The sequence below is a fragment of the Puma concolor genome, chromosome A2, assembly GCF_028749965.1.
Source record: "Puma concolor isolate L17-30 chromosome A2, mPumCon1.1.hap2, whole genome shotgun sequence".
Classification (NCBI taxonomy): Eukaryota; Metazoa; Chordata; class Mammalia; order Carnivora; family Felidae; genus Puma; species Puma concolor.
In genome coordinates, this window is record NC_141668.1 from 48515254 (window position 1) to 48539738 (window position 24485).

At 40.9% G+C, this 24485-nt stretch overlaps 1 protein-coding gene across 3 annotated transcripts in view; it reads right to left on the reverse strand.

Moving 5' to 3' along the window:
• The window catches only part of PLEKHA8 (pleckstrin homology domain containing A8), a 63262-nt gene extending 40090 nt beyond the window's left edge, over nt 1-23172 (reverse strand). For all 3 annotated transcript variants that reach the window (XR_015245906.1, XM_025929539.2, XM_086693499.1), the window contains exon 1: nt 22717-23172. Coding sequence is in view for 2 of the 3 variants with exons in the window: in XM_025929539.2 (XP_025785324.1) it covers nt 22717-22756 (40 nt within the window). In the remaining variant the exon portion in view is untranslated. The remainder of the gene's footprint in view (nt 1-22716) is intronic.
• Between the last annotated feature and the right edge of the window lie 1313 nt (nt 23173-24485).

Below are 24485 nucleotides of genomic sequence, written 5' to 3' on the forward strand. Positions count from 1 at the left end.
AGATTATTGTTTCCTGAACATTTTCTTTTTATTTATTTGTTTGTTTTAGTGTTTATTTTTGAGAGAGATATAGGCAGAGCACAAGCAGGCTTCAGGCTCTGAGCTGTTAGCACACAGCCCAATGCGGGGGCTTGAATCCATGGACCACGAGATCATGACCTGAGCCGAAGTCGGATGCCTAACCCACTGAACACCCAGGTGCCCCATGAATGTTATCGTTTTCATATACTTGCTCTTCTCTCCTTTGGTTAAGAACAATTATCCTGAACTTAGAAATAAGGCAAAAGATTACATTGCTCTGTAATCACGACTTCAACCACCTCCATTTTGAGCTCAGTCAGTCTGTACTTTCTGATTAAGTTCTTTCCAGCTTATCTCTCTTAACTCAGGCAAAAGACCCCACAGGCAAAGCCTCCAGTGATGGGAACTGAAACTACTCCCTCAAGCAATTAACTACTGCCTTGACTCCAGCAAGACCCTGCACGATTGACCCCAAGATAGTGACTGACCTGACCTTTACTGCCCAGCACTGGTACCCACCGACCCTTCCCCCACATTTTCCTTACATAATAAACCCACAAGTATTTTCAGCACAATGGAAACAGTCTTTGAGATATCAGTCCACTGTCTTGCCGGTGTGGGCCTCACTGAAATAAATTCCTTTCTTGTGTCACCACTACTCATCTCTCTGTCTTTGGATTTTGTCAGCAGGGAATGGCAGATCCTGGTCTGTTGGGGCCCCCAGGGCCAGGTGCTCTTATACCCGTGTCCTGCAGCCCTTTCAACGTCATAGAGAGTTACAGAGTGCAAATAAGCCTGTGTGGGGGCGTATGAGCCCTAGGAGAAGGTAACTTTGACTTATTACTTAGCATTGATCCACTGTAATGAAATAATCTTAAAACATTCAAGGGCTTAACAACTTTTACTTTGGAGAATTTCAGGGGACAACCAAATATATTTGGTTGAAATATACATCTTATCTAGTCCTCTTACAAATTTATATTCTAGGCAACCAAAATTATTTGCTATCTTCCTGCTTCTGGGCTTTTGCCTGAGTTGGATCTTTTTTCTAAAATGTCATCTCTGACTATTTCTGCATAAGCCTTGTCAGTCTCCTCAGTCAGATATACACATATTTTTTTCTCTGAAATGTTATAGCCCTTTAGGGATACATTTTTCTCATGACACTCTTCTGGGGCTGAGGCAGACAGAGAGAAGGCCAGGAAAAGCTTTGAGCAGAGCCCTAGGGGCTGCTTAGGTACAGATGTCCGATGACTGATTCACACAAACCAAGAGGCCTGAGACCCAAGAAGAGCTGTGGTTCCATCCAGGTCAGAAAGCAGGAAAAGACCAATGTTGCAGCTCAGGCAGGAGGAATTTCCTCTTTCTTGGCCTTTTTACTCTATTTAGGTCATTGATTGATCAGATGAGACCCACTCATATTGGGGAAGGCAATATACTCAGTCCACCAATTCAAACGTCAATCTCGTCTAGAAACACGCTCACAGACACACCCAGAAAGATGTTTAGCCACATGGCCAGGCACCTCATGGCCCAGGCACACTGACACATAAAATTAGTCATCACATCATATGTTAACTAACTTGGATTTAAATCAAAAAAATAATAATAACAAAAAAATTAATCATCACACACCATTAATTTTAAGACTTACCATTATTTTGTTCAACACACACACAAAAAATACCTGGCCATTAATCAATGACACGGCGCTGCTTCTGCTTCCTGATTTCAGCTACTGAAATGTGGAATAATTGAAAAACTGTGGCACTAAACTAGGTTTAGCTTATAGTAGTCTGAAAAAAGTTAAAGAGCTCCTCCTCTCCCTCAACACACACACACACACACACACACACACACACACACACACACACACACACACACACGGCACAGCTGCAGTTAGGTTTTGAAAGTTGCTGGTGAACTGTAATAGCAACTGAAACAGCACCTTCCCTGTAACATGTTCTATATTTACCTAGAAGTTATAATTGTACTAGGGGAAGTTCTATATATCGTTATTTTATCCTGTAGTCTGTAACTATAAAAACCATGACCAAAAAAACCTTTTCTTTAAATCATAAAGTTACTGGAATCTCAGAAGGCACATTAAGAGACCACAGAAGTCTCAGTCCCATTATATGAAATTTACCGGCAGAGCGATGGACAGTCCAGAGAAGGACTGGGATGCACTGCTCTTTCACGATGTCCATTTCCCAGAAAGCTCAGTTACAGCTCAGAAATAACTGTATGAGAAAAGCGGCAAGAATGAAGAGGCCATTAATCCACTTCCTGTTTTAAATTAATCTGCAGTTACTTTGATTGATGTTTCAGCTTGATAGTCTAAGGGATGCCCAGATAGCTGGTAAAACACTATTTCTAAGTTTGTCTGTGAGGGTGTCTCTGGCAGAGATTAGCATTTGAGTCGGTAGACTGAGTAAAGACTCCCCTCACCAATGCAGGTGAGTACCATCCAATCCACTGAGGGCCTGAGTAGAACAAAAAGGCAGAGGAATGGAGAATTTGCTCTCTCTTCTTGATGAGACATCCACCTTCTCCTGCCCTGGGACACTGGTGCCCTGGGGACTGTGGACTCAGATCAGGACTTAATACCATCCATCTCCCTAACTCTCAGGCCCTTGAACTCCGATCGAATTGCATCACCAGCTTTCTTGGTTCTCCAGCCTACTGACAGCAGATCATGGGACCGGTCTCCATAACTGCATGAGCCAATTCTTACAATAAATCCCTTCATATATTACAAGTACATACATATATGTATATAATACATATACAACTGTATATACTATTGGACCTGTTTTTCTAAAGAACCCTTGCTAATACACTTGGAAATGATCAAATATTCAAGGTAACAAAACAGCAGATGAAAACTGTGGGTGTAACCAGTCCCCACTCCCTTAGATTACCATTGGATTAATCTTCCGGTCCAACCCCACTTTCCCATCCCCCCCTTTTTTTGGCCATTCTCTGTTGGAGATGGAATGTGGTGTCAGCCAAACTCTCTGCTTGCAGGGATTAGACAAGAGATTTCAATGAGCAAAGAAAAGTTTTAGCTTATATAAGTTACCTCTGCCAGGGATGGGGTCAGGAAATAGAAGTATTTAAATGCCAATTTCACATACTTTGCATTATCCTGGATTATTTCACTATAAAAGGTATAGTGGACATTTATTTTTGGCAACCTGGCATCCACCCTTAACACCTCTGTTACTGAAATTCTCCTCCTCCACACTCTATCCATGTAGTTTGGGTGGGGCTGACTGGCTCTATGTGGGGCATGTGATTCAGGCTTAAATGGAGCTTCACGTTCCCTGTCCTCAATGATACACTCCGCGACAGGCAAGTGACCCAACCAGAGATAAATAAACCTGAGACTTCTGCTGGGTCTGGAGACAGATGGAAAGAAATGGAGACTGCCTCTTTTTGCTCTGGTCTTGAAGATGTTTGCCTGGAGCTGTCAGCAGTCATTCTGCCACCACACGGGACCTAAACGTGATTCACCCACTAAGCGAACGGAGGTGGGAGGACTTGAGGGAGGCAGGGAAAGGAAGCAAATCCAGACGACAGTTTTGAACACCGCAATAAGACCATATTATACCCATAGATAAGAACTTTTTCATAGTCAAAAAGTGAGCCAATATCCATTTTTTTAAACTTCAAGCCTAAATTGGATTTATTCCTAAATAAAAGATTTACAAACTATCACATGATCAACTTCACTAAATGTAGAAAAAGCAAAAGCATTTGACAAAATGTAATAACAGGGGCGCCTGGGTGGCGCAGTCGGTTAAGCGTCCGACTTCAGCCAGGTCACGATCTCGCGGTCCGTGAGTTCGAGCCCCGCGTCGGGCTCTGGGCTGATGGCTCGGAGCCTGGAGCCTGTTTCCGATTCTGTGTCCCCCTCTCTCTCTGCCCCTCCCCCGTTCATGCTCTGTCTCTCTCTGTCCCAAAAATAAATAAACGTTGAAAAAAAAAAATTAAAAAAAAAAAAACAAAATGTAATAACATCCTTTCACAATAAAAATTCTCAAAAATTCGGAATAGAAGGGAACTTCTTCACCCTGATAAAGCATGTAAAAAACAAAACAAGACAAAACAACCCACAATTAACATACTTAATGACAAAAGACTGGAGGTTTTTCCCCTGAGACAACATAAGGATGCTTCCTCTCGCTGTTTCTATTCAATATTTTATTGGAGGTTCTAGCAAGGGCAATTAGGGTAAAAAATGAAATAAAAGGTATCCAGATTGGAAAAGAAGAAGCAAATCTACCTTCATCTGCAGACATGCTCTTACATATTTCAAAACAAATCAAAGCAAAAACCTAAGGAGTTCAATTAAAATTAGAATAAATAACTTCAGTAACGTTGCAGGATAGAAGGCCACATGCAGATATCAATTGTATTTCTATACATTTGCAATGAACTGAAAGTGAAATTAAGGAAACAGTTCCTTTTACATTAAGATCGAAAAGAATGATAGTTAGGAATACACTCAATAGAAGAAGTATAAAATTTATACTCAAAAACAATATAACATTACTCAAAGAAATTAAAGACTGGAAGATCATTATTCCAAAACTGCTACCAGCCTGTTGTTTTCTCACATAGTGCAATGTCTTTCTATACTTAATCTATACTTAATTGACAGCAACTGTTTGCAAAATTCACTTTTTTCAGCTCAACTAATGTCAAGCAATATGGATTTTTTCCAATAAGCATAGTTTTCTTGAAAAAATGTACATATATTTGGATCTAAAACAGCATAGCTCGTGTTAACTTTATACTATAGTTTTTTCCTTTTTAATTTCACAACAACCACTTTAAAATCAGTTTCTAGACATGTTCTTATACCTTAAAGATCCAAACCAAAAAGTGACTACTTGTGAGTCACACCTATGTCTAAAAAACAATGTAACTTCCCATACTCAGCAGCCTTGTGACATGTAACTCATCCAAACATATCACTAAAAATAACTGCACTCCATTAAAAAGAGACATAAATTCTTTTTTTCTTTTCAAAGATCTTATTTTTAAGTAATCTCTACCCCCCAACATGGAGCATGAACTCACGAGCCCGAGATCAAGAGTCACATGCTCTGCTGACTCGGCACTTAAATTCTTAACAATATTTTAAAATTTACATGTAGTGAAATTTCTTTGGTTACCAGTTCTGAGTTTTGATAAACGCATAATCCTCTAACAACCACCATAACAAATACAGAAAAATTCCATTATCCTCCCCTCAAAATTCCCTTGTGCTCCCCGTCTGTAGTCAAACCCTCTCCCCACACTGTACCCCTGGCCAACCACTGTTGTGTTTTCATTTTAGTTGAAAATATTTTGCAATTTTTTTGAAGACTTCCTCTTTGACCCACGGATTACTCAGAAACATATTGTTTGATTTCCTAATATTTGGGGATTTCTCACATCTTTCTGTCATTGATTTCTAGTTTAATTCTGTTAAAGACAGGAGCATTCTTTCAATTGGGCAGGGTTTCTACGATAGCCCAGAATATGGTCGATCTTAGTGAATGTTCCAGGTGCATTTGAAAAACATACAGTATTCAGCTGGTGTTCGAGGGATCACTCTGTAAATGTCAATTAGGTCCAGTTAGTTGATAGTATTCAGATCTTCTGTTATCTTTGGATGATTTACTGTCTACTTGTTTGATGGAGTACTGACAGGAAGAATGTTGAAGTTTCCAAGGATAATTGTGAATTTCTCCTTTCAGTTCTATCAGTTTTTGCTTCATAGATTTTGACGTTCTGTTTCTAGATATATATACATTTAGGATTCCTGTATCTTTTTGATGAATTAACCCTTTTATAATTACACAGTGTCTTCCTTTTCCCTTGAGATTTTCTGTTCTGAAATCTACCTAGTCTAATATTCATACAGCCAATTCAGCTTTTGATTAGTGTTTGCATGGTACCTTTTCCTGTTTTTTTTTTTTTTATGTTTTAAAAGATTTTAATTTTTTAGAGCAGTTTTAGGTTTAAACCAAAACTGAGAGGAAGATACAGAGATTACCTATATGCCCCTCACTCATACTTGCATAACCTTTCCCCTTATCAACATCACTCACCAGAATGGCTCATTTTTTTATCATTTATATTGACACATTATAATCATCCAAAATCCAGTTTATCTCAACGTTCACTCTTCCTGCTGTACACTTTATGGATTCAGGCAAACGTATGATATGTATCCATCATTATTCATCTCCCACTACAACCCCTGCCCCTGCAGCACCACTCATCTTTTTATTGTCTCCATAGTTTTGTCTTTTCCAGAATGTCACATAATTGTAATCATTCAGTATGTAGCCTTTTCAAATTGGGTTCTTTCACTTAGTAATATGCATTTAAGATTCTTCCATGTCTTTTCATGGCTTGACAACTCACTTCTTTTAAGCACTGAACAAGATTCCCTTGTCTGGATGTACCAGTTTATCCATTCACCTACTGAAAGGCATCCTGTTGCTTCCAAATTTTGCTATTGAGAATAAAGCTGCTATAAAGATCCTTGTGCAGGTTTTTGTGCGGACATGAGGTTTTGACTGCTTTGGGTAAAATTTAGCGATGGCTGAATCATATGGTAGGAGCAGGTTTAGTTTCGTAAAAAACCACCAAACTGTCTTCTAGAGTCGCTGGCTGTACCATTTTGTATTGTTTTGTTTTTTGTTTTTTTTTTTCTTTTTGTACCATTTTGTATTCTAAAGCAATTTATGAGAGCTCCTGCTATTTCATGTCCTTGCTAGCATTTGGTGGTGTCAGCGTTCCAGATTTTGGCCACTCTAATAGATGTGTAGTGGTACCTCACTGGTGCTTTGCCATTTCCATGATGACATATGACATGAAGCTACTTTTCACAAGCTCGTTTGCCATCCATATCTCTTCTTTGGTAGGGTGTCTGTAAGGTCTTTGGCTCATTTTTATGTTGGTTTTCTTAGTGCTGAGTCTTAAGAGTTTTTGTATATTTTGGATAATAGTCCATTTATCAGATGTCTTTCACAGGTATTTTCTCTCAGTCTGTGATGTTTCTTCTAAATTTTTTTTCAATGTTTATTTATTTTTGAGAGGCAGCGAGAGACAGTGTGAGTAGGGAAGGGGCAGAGAGAGAGGGAGAAACAGAATTCAAAGCAGGCTCCAGGCTCTGAGCTGTCAGCACAGCTGACAGACGTGGGGCTCGAACCCACGAACCGTGAGATCATGACCTGGGCTGAAGTCAGACACCCAACCGACTGAGCCACCCAGGCGCCCCGTGTGATGTTTCTTCTAGTTTTCTTGATACTGTCTTTCACAGAGCAAAAGTTTTTAATTTTAATGAAGTCTTATTAAATTATTTTTATTAATTATTTTTTCTTATTTCTTTCATGGATTGTATTTTGGGGATTATATCTAAAAAGGCATAAAAATGCCAAGGTCATCGAGGTTTTCTCCTATGTTATCTTCCAGGAGTTTCACAGTTTTGTGTTCTACATTTAGGTCTATGATCCATTTTCAGTTAATTTTGGTGAAGGCTGTAAGGTCTGTATCTAGATTAACTTTTTCTGCACGTGGATGTCCAGTTGGTCCAGCACAATTTGTTGAAGAGATTATCTCTGCTTCATTATATTGTCTCTCTTTCTTGGTCAAAAATCAGCTGATTGTATTTATGTGGGTCTGCTTCTGGGCTTTTTTCCCCCAATGATCTGTCTTTTCTTTTACCAATACCACACATTGTTGATTATATAGCTTTACAGTAAGTCTTTAGGTCAGGTAGCATCAGTCCTTCAACTTTGTTCTTCTCCTTCAAGATAGTGTTGGCTATTCTGGGTCTTTTGCTTCTCCAAATGACTTTTGGAATCAATTTGCTGACACCCATAAAATAACTTCTTGGGACTTTAGACTGGGATTGCATTGAATTTATAGATCAAGTTGGGAAAAACTCACAACTTGACAATATTGAGTCTTCCTACCCATGAACATGGACTATCTCTTCATTTATTTAGTTTTTCTTAGATTTCATTCACCAGTTTTGTAGTTTTCCTTATACAGGTGTTATACATATTTTGTTAGGTTTATACCTAAGTATTTCATTTTGGGGGGGGGGGTTTAAATGTAAATGGTACTGTGTTTGAAATTTCAAGTTCCACTTGTTTATTGTTGGTATATAGGAAGGCAATGAATGGGCTTTTGCGCATGAACTTTGTATCCTGCAACCTTGCTAACATTTGTTCCACTTTTTCGGTTAGTTGTTTCAGATTGTCTACATAAGTGATGTTACCTGTGAACAAAGACAGTTTTAGGTCTTCCTTCCAAATCTGTATGCTTCTAATTTCTTTTTCTTGCCTTACAGGATAAGCAAGGGCTTCCAGGATGATGTTAAAAAGGAGTAGTAAGAGGAGACATCCTTGCTTTTTACCTGATTCTAGCGGGAAAGTTTCTAGTTTCTCACAATAAAGTATGATGTTAGCTGTTGGTTTTTGTTTTTGTTTTAGTATTTATTTATTTTGGGGACAGCTCAAGACGGGGAGGGCTAGAGAGAGAGGGAGACAGAAGATCAATCAGAAGCAGACTCTGCACTGGCAGGCTGACAGCAGTGAGACTGTTGTGGGGTTCGAACTCATGAACCGCAAGATCATGACCTGAGCCAAGTCGGACACTCAACTGAATCACCCAGGTGCCCCTTAGCTGTGGATTTTTTAAAAATACTCTTTAAAACTTCTCTTCCATTCCTAGTTTACTGAGTTTTTATCATGAATGGTGATTTGCTTAATGGCTTTTCTGTCTACTGATATGACCATGTGATTTTTCTTTTTTAGTCCATTGATAGAATGGATTACATTGATGAATTTTCAAATGTTGAACCAGCCTTGCACATTTGGGATAAATTCTAATTGGTCATGGTATACAATTCTTTTTATACACTTTTGGATTCAATTTGCTGATATTTTTTTGAGGATTTTTGCATCTATGTTTGTATATCCTTTCATTTTTTTTTTTTATTTATTAAAAAAAATTTTTTTTTCAACGTTTATTTATTTTTGGGACAGAGACAGACAGAGCATGAACAGGGGAGGGGCAGAGAGAGAGGGAGACACATAATCGGAAACAGGCTCCAGGCTCTGAGCCATCAGCCCAGAGCCTGACGCGGGGCTCGAACTCACGGACCGCGAGATCGTGACCTGGCTGAAGTTGGACGCTTAACCGACTGTGCCACCCAGGCGCCCCTATATCCTTTCATTTTTAATCTGTATCTTTATATTTATTTATTTATTTTTTATTTTTTTTAACGTTTTTTTTTAATTTATTTTTGAGACAGAGAGAGACAGAGCATGAACGGGGGAGGGGCAGAGAGAGAGGGAGACACAGAATCAGAAGCAGGCTCCAGGCTCTGAGCCATCAGCCCAGAGCCTGACGCGGGGCTCGAACTCACGGACCGTGAGATCGTGACCTGGCTGAAGTCGGACGCTTAACCGACTGCGCCACCCAGGCGCCCCTGTATCTTTATATTTAAAGATCTCAAAAGCAGCATATAGTTTGGTCTTGTTTTTCATTCTATCTGACAATCTGTGTCTTTTATCTGTTTAGATCACTTACAGTTAATATATTATCAATATAGTTGGAACTAGGGACACTGCTTTATTAATTTTCTGTTTCCTGTTTTGTTTTTGGTTACTTTGTTCCTCCCTTTCCTGACCTTTGGATTATATGACTCCGTTTTATCCACATCTTCTGCTGTATCTCTTAGTATTTGTTCATTAGTTGCTCTAGGGCTTAACAAATAGACATCTAACTTTTCAGCCTACTTAGAAATAATATTTTACTATTTCAAGTAAAATATGCAAACCTAAAACCAAAGAAGTCCTTTATCCTTCTCCTTTTATATTATAGTTACCATATGTATTACATCTACATATAACAACCATCCCCCCATGAGGTTATAATTTTTGCTTCCAACAGTCATACACATATTAAAGAATTTACAGAGAAGAAAGAGTCTATTATATTTATCTGGATATTTACCATTTTTGTTGCTTTTTTTAAATCCTGATGTTCTAAGTTTCCTGTGGTATCATTTCCCTTCAGCTTCAAGAACCGTTTTTAACATTTTAATTTTCCTTCATCTAAGGGTGTTTTTATTTTGCCTTAACTCTTAAACTCTGCCTTCTAGCCTCCACATTTGCTGGTAAGAAATCCCAGATACTGAAACTGTTTCCCTATCGTACTGTGTCTTTCTATTCTTGCTGCTTTTGAGGTTTTTTTGTTTTGTTTTGTTTTTTTGTGTGTTTTAGTTTTCAGCAGTTTCATTATATGTATGGTATATCTTTGAGCTGACACGGCTTGGAGTTTGGTGAGTATCTTGAATTTGTAAATTAGCAGCTTTTGCCCAATTTGAGAAGTTTTCAGTTATTATTTTTTCAAGACTGTTTTCTTCACCAATGTCTTACTCCTTACCCTTCTCCTTTCTCCAAAGTCTAAATGTTAGACCTTTTGTTCTTGTCTCCCGAGGTCCCTGACTCTATGTGCTTTTTTTTTTTTTTTGAGGTACAATTGACATTTAACATCAACAGGATTTATGTATATATTGCAAAATGATCACCACAATAAGTTTAGTTAACATCTATTACCGCATTGAGTTACAAATTTTTTCTCTTCTAATGAGAACTTTTAAGATTTACTCTCTTAGCAACTTTCAAATATACAACATAGTATTATTAACCATAGTCACTGTGCTGTATGTTATATCCCCAGGACTTATTTGTAAGTAGAAGTTTGTATCCCTAAGGTTTTATTCATTTATTTCCCTTCATTTTTTTCCTTTGTTCTTTAGACTGGATAATTTCTATTGACTTATGTTCAAGTTCACTGATTCTTTCCTGTGTCATCTATATTTTACTGAGCCCATCTACTGAGTGATTTTTTTTTTTAATATTGATATCATAGTTTTTTAGCTCTAAAATCTCCATTTAGTCCTTTTTAGTAGTTTCTATTTCTCTGCTAAGAATCTATATCTTTCCATTTGTTTCAAGAGTGTTCATCTTTACCATGGTGGTTGTTAACATTTTGTCTTCTCTCCCCAGTCGGCTTGCTATAATTTACTTTTCAGAGTTCTCAGGCACTTGAGTAGTTTGTTCAGGTTTTAGTCTCAGTGGGAGAGAGACTACAGTGAACTTACTCCATCTTGGCCCAATAACAATACTCTTAAATAGAACTAGTAAGACACCCACTAAACGAAATGTTAACCTCATGCTAGGGTACATCACTCTGCCTATAAACCGATCGTACTTTCTTCAGAACTTTTGCCAATTAAATATTATGGGAAACCAGAAGTTTACAATCTTATTGTTTAACAGAAAATAAAAACAAGATTAAAAAAGACCCACATTAACACACTGTAAATTTTTAAAAATCCGTAATGAAATACCGCTGTTTAGAAATGCAGAAAAACACAAGAAGGGGCTATTTAAATCTCTTATAGAAAATTAAGCCAAAAGTAAAGAAAAAAATGAAGAAAAGGTGCTTCTTCATCAAACATAAGAGGAAAAACTAGTGACCATAATCAAGTGGGAACAGAGAGAAGAAGCAAAAGGGCTGAATTCGTCTCTAACTTCTTTTGACCTTCATTTCCTTTTCTACAGAATTATAGCATGAGTTTAATAGTCTCTTTCAGTTTTCAAAACCTGTAAACCTCTATCTTGATTCAAAGTAACAGGAAACTTAATTCTTTCGCAGCATCTATTTCAAGAGAAATTAACTAGTGTCAAGAAAGATTAAATTTCTTCACAGAATTAACAACCTTTCTGAAGTGGTGAGTCAAGACTTAATTTGTTCACCATAAATTAATGGTTGCTGTGTTCATAACTCATATATATTACATGATGGTCATAATATATCATGTTATAGATATTTTACAGATACATTAATGGTGTGAAAATCTACCATTTCTAAATTGAAGCAAAGCAGTTACTCAGTCCTGACCGCCACAGTCTTGGTGTTTTCCGTGTCCAGCTATGGGTGCTCAGCCATATTCTACCTCATCAAAACCCTTGCCCATAGCTCAGCCTCCCCAGAGGAGCTCCAGACAGGACAGTGGATAACAAGGCTGTGGGTTCTTCTGCCAGGTCAGTCATAAGACTTTTGCTGCAGCTGGGAAGGAGGAAGGAAGAGACATCCCTAATAATAACAGATAATAACCAAGCACTAGCTAAATTACAGGCTTCTTAATTTACCATTAATTAATTCACAAAGCATTTTTGAGCAGTTATAATTTGCCAGGCTTGGAGATTACGAGAAAAGATGATCCCAGGCTTCAAAGAGTGACAGCCTACTGGGGAGTAAGGCATGCAGATGGTGAGGAGACTATAATTACAATATATTAAATCAAATTCTCTTTAGAACCTTCTGTTGGAGCCTGCTGTAAGTTACCTCTCTCTGTGCTTTGGGCTATCAAACTGGACATTTGTTATATTTATTTGTTCTGGGCAATGCTTCTCATATGTTCCACCATCACCTTACTCAAGAAAATAGGAAATGTTGTTTGTCCAAGTTCAGACTCATAACATCTAGATGTGTCATCTTGAGCATGTCACTTAATTCCTCTGGGCATTACTTTCCAATTTACAAACAGACAGACGGATGAAACTGAGTATCTAAGGTTTAACACATCATCTTCCTTCTGATTATAATGTCACTCTTAACAAACCCAGCAACCTCTCACTACCCCAGCTCCAAACCTGAGGGTCACTTTCTGCCCCATCCCTCCAGGTCAGTCACTAAGTCTTGCCCAATCACACTCTTCTCCACTCTTGCCTTCATTGTTACACCATGCCCATGTTGAGGCGTATGGTGTAAAATCATGGGAAGGACAAAAGCCAGGCAGACCTGGCTCAAGGTTTATTTGTTGTGTGATTCGAAGTCAATTATTTACCTTACGAGCCTTGGTTTATTCATCTGTGAAATGGAGGATACTGCCTCCCTCCTCCCCTTCCATCATCATTGTGTTCCCGTTATTTCAGTGTTTTCTCCTCCCTTATCATGTTTTAGCCAGCTGAATCTTCCTTATGTACTGTTTCTACCTGTACTTTCTTCCTATTCAGAAATCCCAAGTGACTCCTCACCAATTCAAAACTCTCAGGCTTGGCTTGGCTTGGTAATCTAATCCTATCCCATGGGGCGTCTGGGTGGCTCACTCAGTTAAGCATCCAACTTTGGCTCAGGTCATGATCTCACAGTGTGTGAGTTTGAGCCCCATATCAGGCTTGGTGCTGACAGCTCAGAGCCTGGAGCCTGCTTCATATTCTGTGTCTCCCTCTCTCTGCCCCTCCCCTGCTCACACTGTGTTTCTCGCTCTCTCTCTCAAAAAAACAAATAAACATTAAAAAAAGCAAAAAGATATTTGTGATGTCAACCTGGATGACCAAAGACTTTAACATTCCAGCCTGTCAGGGATGCCCCAAATTTGCCTTTAAAATTCCAAGACTCCAGAGGATGATAGGTAAGAGCTAACCCCCTACACCTAGGGACCAGCTACATGCAGTGTAGCTCTTCTGAGCTTTGTCAAGCCATAGCCTTGAAGCAACCATGTAAAGGCTTAAGGGACAAAATCATGAATTTAGCCAAATTTAGAAAGGCACTTTTCATAGTTAAGAAGGACAGCCACAAGCCTATTATCTCCTTGAGAACAGGGATCATGTCTTACTCAAAACAGTATCCCTAATATCCACACAGGGTATAGTAAGAGTTGATGCTAGTGTTCCATCCATTCTCAGTGAATGAATAACGGGGAGCTATTAGACTGTGTTAAAAGTAGACTGTTGAGGGGCGCCTGGGTGGCGCAGTCGGTTAAGCGTCCGACTTCAGCCAGGTCACGATCTCGCGGTCCGTGAGTTCGAGCCCCGCGTCAGGCTCTGGGCTGATGGCTCAGAGCCTGGAGCCTGTTTCCGATTCTGTGTCTCCCTCTCTCTCTGACCCTCCCCCGTTCATGCTGTGTCTCTCTCTGTCCCAAAAATAAATAAACGTTGAAAAAAAAAAAAAATTAAAAAAAAAAAAAAAAAGTAGACTGTTGAAACCTTTCCTCTGGTATTTAAAAATCAAGACAGAGCCATCCTTGTCTTGGACTATATAGTAACAATTCTACCTAAAGGAGTAGATTCTCAAGCAAATGATATTTTGCTTCCTTTGACGTAACACGAATACTGAGAAAGGTCAGCCCTCTCTCTGGCTAACTCTAAGTTACCCACTTTTCCATCTCTTCTGCTACTGTCACACTCTCCACCAGCCAACTTGAAAATGGATCCAGGGAAAGAAATGCCCAAGCATCACAGTATTTTTTGGACCTCCCTGTTGTCTATTCATTTGTTTTCTGTCCAGCAAAGCTCCGTTGCCTACTTTCTTACCTGTTCCAAATCTATTCCTAATGGAGTTTAACTGGGCTTTTGCTCAATTCTAAACAATATGAAAGTAATAGTAACAGGAAATGGTAAAGGTTGAACACTGAGAGCACAGTCTGAGAACAATGGTCCTCAGGCCTCCTGTCCACAGACCACATCAATGACCTGAGACTCCATGGTCACTCCTAACATCTCCAACCACATCACACATCAGAATTAATGGAAAGACTGGTGCTGCTTTTGAGGGGGTGCCAATAAGGCAATGGTCTAATATCTCTTATGTTCCTTAACAAATTATTAATTTTTGCTAGAGGCAACATTACAGTGGTACACAGAATTATGTGATCTGTAATCAGCATTCATTCAAAACAATGACTGTCATAGGACTACAGAGTCAATTCCAAGATTCTGATGGCTTATTGGAGTATTTTCCTTTATAGATTATATCACTCCAACTTCCAAAAGGAGGATTTAAAAAATTCAGGTTAGGGGCACCTAGGTGGCTCAGGTGGTTAAGCGTCTGACTCTTGATAGCCACTCAGGTCATGATCTCACTCACGGTTTGTGGGTTCAAGCACAGGCCTATCAGCACAGAGCCTGCTTGGGATTCTCTCTCCCCTTCTCTCTCTGCCCCTCCCCGCTCATGCTTATTCTCACTCTCAAAATAAATAAACATAAAAAAAAGAATTCAGAATACATACACTTTCAGAACCAATGAGGAGACTCAATTTGCATACAGACAAAACCAACAACTGAATTTTTCTGGCATCATTAATCAAAACAGTTGTCCAATTAATCTAACAGTAAGTGAACTATGTACTAGACAGGTTCATATATGTTATCCATTTCATCTTTGTAAAAAATCTAGTATAGCTATTATTCTTGCTGTCATCTTAAAACTGAGGCTCAGGGAGATTAAGTAACTTGCTCAAGGTGTCAGCATTAGTAAGTAGCAGAGCAGAACTTTCAACTCAGGGCTTACAGACTTCAACCATTTTCATTTACAGCATTTAAATATACTGGCCCATGGCCCTGTCACTGAAATCATGAATAAAGAGTTGAACACTGGATATGGCAAAGAATGTAAACAATGAAGGTGATCCTTAACTCACATCATACACAAAAATTCGTTTATTTATTTATTGTTATGTTTTATTTTATATTTGAGAGACAGAGAGAGAGAGAGAGAGAGAGAGAGAGAAAGAGCACGAGCAGGGGAGGGGCACAGAGAGGGAGACACAGAATCTGAAGCAGGCTCCAGGCTCCGAGCTGTCAGCACAGAGCCCGATGCAGGGATCGAACTCACGAGCAGTGAGATCATGACCTGAGCTGAAGTCAGACGTTTAACCGACTGAGCCACCCAGGCGCCCCCAAAAATTAGTTTAAAATGGACCACAGACCTAAATGTAGGAGCTCAAACTAAAAACTCAGGAAAAAAACAGGAGGAAATCTTTATGACTTTGTGTTAAGTTAGACAATAGTTTCCTAAGGATGAAACTAAAAGCACAAGTGATAAAAGAAAAAAAAATCAATAAACTGGACACCAAAATTAAAAACTTCTGTGCTACAAATGAGACCATCAAAAAAGTAAAAGGTAATCTACAGAACAGGAACAATATTTGCAAATCATATATTAGATAAGGAACCTGTATCCAGAATAAAGAATTATAATTCCATAATGAAAAAAGAGCTCAAACAACAAGTGGGCAAAGGCTGTAAATAGACATTTCTCCAAAGATACATGAATGGTTCATAAGCACATGAAAAGATGACCAATATCATCAGTCATTAGAGAAATATAAATCAAAACCACAAGGAGGTAACACTTCACACTCACTGGAATGGATATAAGAAAAAAGACAGATCATAATGAGTGTTGGTGAGAATGTGAAGAAATTCTTTCATTACTGATAAGATTGTAACATGGTGCAGCCAGTTTGGAAAAGTTTGGTTGTGTGGTGTTTTTGTTGTTGTTGTCGTTAAGTTTATTTAAGTAATCTCTACACCCAACATGGGCCTTGAACTCACAACCCTGAGATCAAGATCTGAGCTGAGATCAAGAGTCAGATGCTTAATTGACCAAGCCACCCAGGTGCCCCAATTCCCCCCAAACTGTTAAACAAAAAGAGTTACCATACAACCCAATAATTCCCCTTCTAGGTTTATATTCAAGAGAAATGAAAACATGTCCACACAAAAACCCGACACAAATATTCACAGCACCATTACTCATAATAACCAAAAAAATGGAGCAACTCAAATTTCCAATTGATGAATGGATACACAAAATATGGTATATCCATACAATGGAGTATTATTTGCAATAAAAAGAAATGAAGTACTGATAGATGCTATACATTCATGAACCCCAAAAAACATTATGCTAGGTAAAAGAAGCCAGTCACAAAAGAACACATAAAATGTATGATTCCCTTTATATGAAATGTCTAGAATAGGCAAGTTTACACAGACAGAAGACTAGTGGTTGTCAAGGGTAAGAGTGGGGTGGGGTGGGAGTGAATGCTAACTGGGTTTCGTTTGGGGATAATGCAAATATTTTTAAATTGTGGCGATGACTGCACACTAAAAACTACTAACCAGTATACTTTAAATGGTGAAATTTATGATGGGTGAATTATTATCTCAATAAAGATATTAAAACAACAACAAAAAATGCTGATCAGTGGTTATGAGACCATGAGAATCTTGCTCTGGATCACTCACATTCCAGATGTCCTTTTTACACAGCACAAACGTATACGGGCAAGAGTCACCTTCCTAAACCTGCGTTGGGGGGCAGTAAGCAAAATTATCGCACCTCCCCGGACAACCATCTGGTCAGCATGATGCAAGCTTTTGTTATTTCTGGAATGCAGTACTGCAATGTGTTGTGCCCTAACCTGCTGGCCAGGCCCACGAAGCCTGCAGCTGGATAGAGCTCAGGGCAGCAGCCCTCCCGCTTGCTGCACGGGCAGGAAAGGGACCTAAAATGGCAAAGTAGAAAGCTCACAGCACAGTTCAGAAAATTTCCTTGTGACAAAACATAAGCACAACACTGAGCAAAGTCTTCCTCACTCCTGAACTCCTCCCTTCCTCCTACCCCCAAATGGAGTCTGCTATTCTAGGTCAACATATTTTAAATATAGGTGCATTATGAATCAGCTAGAATTATATAATGATCAAGCAGGAAGGCCCTTTCAAGGTATTATGTAATGGAGCAATGACTCCGGAGCCACTTACTAACTGTGTGGCCTTGGGCCAGTTCCTTGACCTTTCTGTGTCTCAGTATCTTCATCTGGAAAATGGATGTGAAGATTAAATGAGTTAATACTCGTAAAATGTTTAGAATACTGCCTAGAACATCGCAAAATCTTTTACTATTTTTATAATTATTGACTGGTAAATCTCATCATTTTTATGGAGGAAGACGTTAAGCTCAGAATGGTAAAGTGAGTCTGAAGCTTGTAGCGGATTTTAGGTCTCTTTAATGCCTCAACTATGGTTCTACTATTAATTTACAACCGAGCAGGTATAATATTCCTTGACCAACTTTTAGGGCTTGAAAGATATGAATAACAAACATACAATGCCTAGCTCTACATTTCACACAATATAGGGATTTGTGAAATGTTTGATCCATATTTCCTTTTCATTCCAGGTTTAATCCTCTAATGTCTAAAGAGAAGGTGTGACGCTAAATTCCAGAATGTCTAGTGTTCTGATGTTTAAAAAGTGGGATGGCTCAGGGCTGTTAAAGAAAATACACGTAAGTTTTCTCTCTCTCTTTTTTCATTTTCCTTTTAAGGAGCACAGGGTACCTGCATATGCCTAGTGTATTAGGAAAAGAGACTGTTTCTATTTCTCTATTTTAGTACTATACTCATGCAAGCAATTTAAATGCTATTCTCTGGGTTTGATGATGTTTCCAACTTTCAGTAAGTGATACCTACCGGTTGATTAAAGAGGCAAGAGAAACTCACAAAATAACTACAGTATTTGGCAAAGTACAATAAATGCAAACAAAGTAAGTGTTTAAACACTCTCATCATTTCTCTCTCTTTCATATACTCCTACCGCCCCATGGTGTTTACACCAGCACAAGAGATAGGCAGGGGCCTTTCAAGCTTCTTATCCACCCCTGCAGCCTTGTTGGAGCCTCACACTAAGCTCTGCAGCCTTTCAGGTCTTCCTTCCTTTCCTCACTCACTTGCCTCTGTCCTGCTTTACGGCCTTCATACCTCATACCGACATTCCCCGTAGCTAAAAAGTTCTTCCTCACAGCCTCCAAATGCACCTCTGCCTTGGCCTCGCCAACTAGCTAGCTTCTGTTTATCCTTCAGGTTCTGCTTAAATCTTTTCTTCAGAGAAGCCTCCCCCAGTGACCCAAACTAGCTTCTCTTCTTCCCTTCTCCCCAACTCACACACACTTGGAACATGCTTCTAAGTACTTCCAATAAACGTCTTTCTCCCCCATCAGACTGTAAGCTCAAGAAAGGCAGGGACTGTGTCTGTCTTGTTCAGTGTTGCTTGCCCTGTGCCTAACATAATAGTAGGTAACAACACAGTAGATGGCAAATGAAATTAACAATATCCTCCAAGCATTAAAAGGATCAGCTGACAAACTGATTTCTTAACTTCTCTACTCAGATTTGAAAAAAGGCTTCCCATATCAAGCTGTGGGCATGACAAAATTACACAAACAGATATGACCATTTAGAGAAAAATTCACAACGAACAAAAACTGTGGCTGGGATATCTGTTTTAATGTTTATCTATTTTTGAGAGAGATAGAGAGAGACAGAGTGTGAGCGAGGGAGGGGCAAAGAGAGAGGGGGACACAGAATCTGAAGCAGGCTCCAGGCTCTGGGCTGTCAGCACAGAGCCTGACGGGGGCTCAAACTCACGACCGTGAGATCATGACCTGAGCCAAAGTCGGAGGCTCAACCGACTGACCATCCAGGTGCCCCTGGGATATCTATTTTAAAATTACTGCGTGCAAAACCCTAAGGAAAAACATTACTTTTTAAAGAAAGTTTATTTATTTTGAGAGAGAAAGAGCATGGGGGAGGGGCAGAGAGGGAGGAAAGAATCCCAAGCAGGCTCCATGTTGTTAGTGAGAGCCTGATGTGGGGCTTGAACCCACAAATGTGAGATCATGACCTGAGCTGAAAGCAAGAGTCGGACGTTGGCGTACCTGGGTGGCTCAGTTGGTTGAGCATCCAACTTCAGCTCAGGTCATGATCTCACGTTCGTGGGTTCAAGCCCCACATCGGGCCCTCTGCTGACCGCTTAGAGCCTGGAGCCTGCTTTGGATTCTGTGTCTTCCTCTTTCCCTGCCCCTCTCCTGCCTGTCCTCTGTCTCTCAAAAAACAAAATAAAATGTTAAAAAAAATAAATAAAAGAGTTGGACGCTTAACCGACTGAGCCACCCAGGCAACCTGAAAACATGTTACTTTTAGGGGCGCTTGATGCCTCAGTCAGTTAAGCGTCCGATTTCAGTTCAGGTCACAATCTCACGGTACGTGAGTTCAAGCCCCATGTCGGGCTTTGTGCTGACAGCTCACAGCCTGGAGCCTGCTTCGGATTCTGTATCTCTCTCTCTCTCTGCCCCTCCCCTGCTTATGCTCTGTTTCTGTCTCTCAAAAATAAACATAAAAAAAAAAATTTTTTTTTCATGTAACTTTTAAAAACAAGCATCAGAAGAAGAAAAAGTAGTAATGTCTTCATCAAAGCTTGTCATTAACAGTCACACTATGTTCTTTTGGGAGACTATCTCACATAGGAGGGTGGAAGAAACGAGAATGCATTTGTTCCTCCTAGACTATACCATTTCGTTCCAAAGTAAATTTATCTCCTGATGAAAGACAGTGTGCTAAAAAATAATTCTAAGTATATTCAGTAAAAGTACCCGGTGGTGTGATGGGCTTCTATGAACACTATGCCCACAACGAGGTGGCATGTGGGTCAAGGGAACAAACAGCATGATATAAGGACAGCTGCCTCTGGCAATGGCTCCAGGCTCCCGTTTTTAGGGCTTCCACCCTGGCACCAATCGCAGAATTAACTTCTCTTACTTGGGGCAGAAAAAAGGAGACTCTTTTCCAACTAGACAGATGGTACAGGCATCACATGATAAAGATTCCAAAAGATCCTTCTAGAGAAATTTTGCTGTATTGAAGAATACATAACAACAGTCAGGGGGAAAAAAAAACAACCAGGAAGCAGGTACTATACACACAGACTAAACTTTCTATATAAAGGAGGATGAGAGGGGCGCCTGGGTGGCGCAGTCGGTTAAGCGTCCGACTTCAGCCAGGTCACGATCTCGCGGTCCGTGAGTTCGAGCCCCGCGTCGGGCTCTGGGCTGATGGCTCAGAGCCTGGAGCCTGTTTCCGATTCTGTGTCTCCCTCTCTCTCTGCCTCTCCCCCGTTCATGCTCTGTCTCTCTCTGTCCCAAAAATAAATAAAAAAAAAAACGTTGAAAAAAAAAAATTTAAATAAAAAAAAAAATAAATAAAGGAGGATGAGAGTAAGAAAAGTGAGGGGAAAAAAAAAAAAGGCAGGGGAGGGGGATGGAAGAAAAGAAGGAAGAGTGTTCAGGATGAAAGAAAAAAGTTAAAAAGCATGTGTGATGGAAAGGGGTGAAAGACCAGGCACTAAATTTTACTCAAGGGGTTAAGATCCATATATCTCAGAACTTGGAGATACCTGAAAGACAAATTACCTGATCAAGCATGCTCCCTTTAGATTCGTAGAGTGTTAATGAGCCTTGCACATTCACCAAAGCCCAGCCACGAGTTACCCACATCTAATTGAACCATCTGACATCAAAGAAAGTCCTCAAAAGCCAAGGCCAGGTCTTCTAAAACACCTTTCTTCACTCAGTCTTTACTAATGAATATCAGGAAAATAAACAACTCACCTCTAACCACAGTCTGCAAAAGGAAGAGATTCTGGGTACAGCCAACAGGTGCACTTTTGGCTGTGCTGTGTAACCTCATCAAAGTCAATATGCCAACTGATCCTCACAGACACATGAGTCCTTAAACTACCCTAGAGCATCACCACACTAAAACATTTAAAAAACTGTCCAGTCCCAGGGCGCCTGGGTGGCTCAGTCGGTTGAGCAGCCAACTTCGGTTCAGGTCATGATCTCACAGTTCATTAGTTGGAGACTGCATCCGGCTGTGTGCTGACAGCTCTTAGCCTAGAGCCTGTTTCGGATTCTGTGTCTCCCTCTCTCTCTCTGCCCCTCCCCTGCTTGAGCTCTCTCTCTCTCTCTCTCTCAAAAATAAATAAACATTAATGAAATTTTTTTTAACTGTCCTGTTCTATCAAAGGCTGGGAAAATATATCTCTCCCACTGTAAGAGATACTGGGAATACCTCTGGTTTCAAATACACTGCTATTAAAATTAAAAGTGCCCAGCTCTTTTTCCTTAATAAAGTTTAATTCCAAAATGGTGCCTAACACAGTTGCTAGCATGCAGAAGGCTTTTACGAAATACTGGTTGCAAAAACGAAAATATGCTTGTTCTAAATCATATTCACGGTTGGAGAATAGTTACGACCTTACAAGATATGAAGGAAGGTACTTCCACACATTGGAAAGGGGGCAGAGTATATTTTTAAGCCATTCTGCTCAGCAGTGCAACAAAACAGTTGCTACCGTTTCATTTTGTGGGAATTTCTGGGTCTGTAAAACAAAAAGAACGCTCAAGTGAGACAAGCAAAAACCGTGTACATACTTTGGAGCTTTGAACTATTGAGATGGAATTCTGATATCTTGGTCCGCACGCAGATGACTCCGAAAGTGACAAAGGGAAAGTGTTTGCACTGGGGACTTTGTTTGAAAAAGGACCTTTCACCTCTGGAATTCCAAGTCACCTCTAGCATTCATAGGAAACCTTCCAACCTCTCTGCTGGGCGGGCGAGACCAGCTCCTTCGCCAGAATTCGATAGGCTCCTAGAAGACCCCCACTGCGGGAGTCAGCGCCTCCTTCCCGCTGACGCCGAGGGCATCGAGCCTTTCCAGTCACTCCAAACCTCTGTATTTTGTAGCTTTCCTTGAAGCGAAAAGGCAGTTATGGGCCTCACCCAGCCCCAGCATTGGACTGTGTCCTTACAGCATGGGTGACACGGCCCCGTGAGAACGGCTTTGGGCAAGTATCCCCGACCCGTGCAGGCCTCTCCGGTTTCACTAGGGGTCGTGACCCCGACCCCCGGGGACGCGCGTCCGACGCCGCCCTCCCGCCGCTCAAACAAAGGACCCGGCGCCTGGCGCGCCCCCCACTCACCGCTCAGATAGTTGGTCCACTTGTACAGCACCCCCTCCATGTCGCCCGCGGCCCCTTGGCCCCCGCCGCGCCGGGGCCGTTTCCCTTCGCCCGCCGGCCCCCTCACTGCCCCAGGCCCCAGGAGGCGAGGAGCACCGGCAGCAGGGCCATAGCCCAGAGCTGCCGAGCCGCCGACTCCCGGCGCCCGGGCCCGGTGCGGGGACACCCGGCCAGCCTCACATCCTCGGCCCGGGGGCGGGGTCACTGCGGCGGCCTCGGCACGTGAGGACGCGGCCGGCCAGGGCCCCCGTGCGGTGGAGCGGCGCGCTGTTCACAGGGAGGCGAAAGCACTGGGTGGGCCCGAGTGGTGGCTGCAGCCTCCAAGGGGCCACTGTAGCGAGGGAACCGGTGGCTGGCGGTGCCACAGCGCGCTACCTGAATCCTCGACGCGCCGGGCCCGGGGCCCGCTCGCGCATGCCTAGTGCGCCGCTCGCGCACACGTTCCCAAGGTCCACTCCGGGGTTTGGCTGCGACTGCGGCGGCGGCGGGGTGACGTAGCGGGAATTGCAGGCAGGGAAATTGAGTCCTGGGAAGTGGGCTTGAGAGTAGGCGACCTATGAGACGATGCGGGACACAGTCCAGACTTAATGGTACCGTAGGTGGGGCCGTACCCATCTCTGGATGTTTGAGGGTCAGTGTGGCCCCTTAGGGTGCCTCCTGTGTTATAGCCCCCAGGGTCCAAATCTTGTTTCAAGGCTAATTGATGCCAGAAAATCAAGGCAGCTAGCAATAGAGTGTACGGAGTTGACGGGAATTTCACGATAGAATACAGTGTGGCTAGTAAGCATGTTTAAACTCTAAGGCATAGCTATTGGAAGTGCGGTCCATGGACAGCAGAATTAGCATCACCTAGGAGCTAGTCAAAATTGCAGGAACTCACGGCGAGCCCAGGCCTCCTGAGTTGAAATCTGCATTTTAACAGATACTCTAGAGGATTCCTAAGCATATTAAAATGTGAGAAAGTACTGTGCCAAGGATGTTTGACCAGGGAAAATGTTAGCGATAGATTAAGTGGAAAGAGCACGTTATGAAAGAAAGTGTACAATCTGATCTAATTTCTTTTAAGCCTATGTCACAGAAGCATGAACCAAAATGTTAAGATGATTATTTGTAGATGGTGGCGCTATAGGCGATCTCTTTTTCTCTTTTTCTTTGGCATAAGATTGCCAGATTTAGCAAAAATACAGAACAACGGATTCGTTGTTTATCTGAAATTCATGTTTAATTCGGCTCTTTTATTTTAACTGGAAAACCTACTTTCGTGCTTTCCAGTTTCTTCCAAATCGACTGTAATGAACATGTGTTGCTTTTGAAATTAGGCGAAAAATGTAAAGCTAATAATTTTAAGCTAAGATAAGCCAGTGTAACTCGTAACTGTGATTACTGTGATTACGATAAAGTGGAGGTCTGCACGTCCGTCTCCTCGATAGAAGCTATTATTTACCTTCTACATTAAAGTCACTAAGAGATAAACTGTTAGCAGCCATAACTTTATGCGGTGTTGTAGAATGAATCAGAAGACCGGGTTTGAAGGCGGAGCTCAAATGCTTTGGGGCTGAACAATTTTAAGCAGGACCCTTAACCTCTCCTTGCCCAGATACATTTATCATTTAAATGGGATTAAAGAACCTGCCTTACTGGCAGTGTAGTGAGGTTTACGCAACGGGAATGCGCTTTGCGAACCCTACAGAAATATTTAAGCCTTTATCGTTTATACTTTAAGTTAAGTA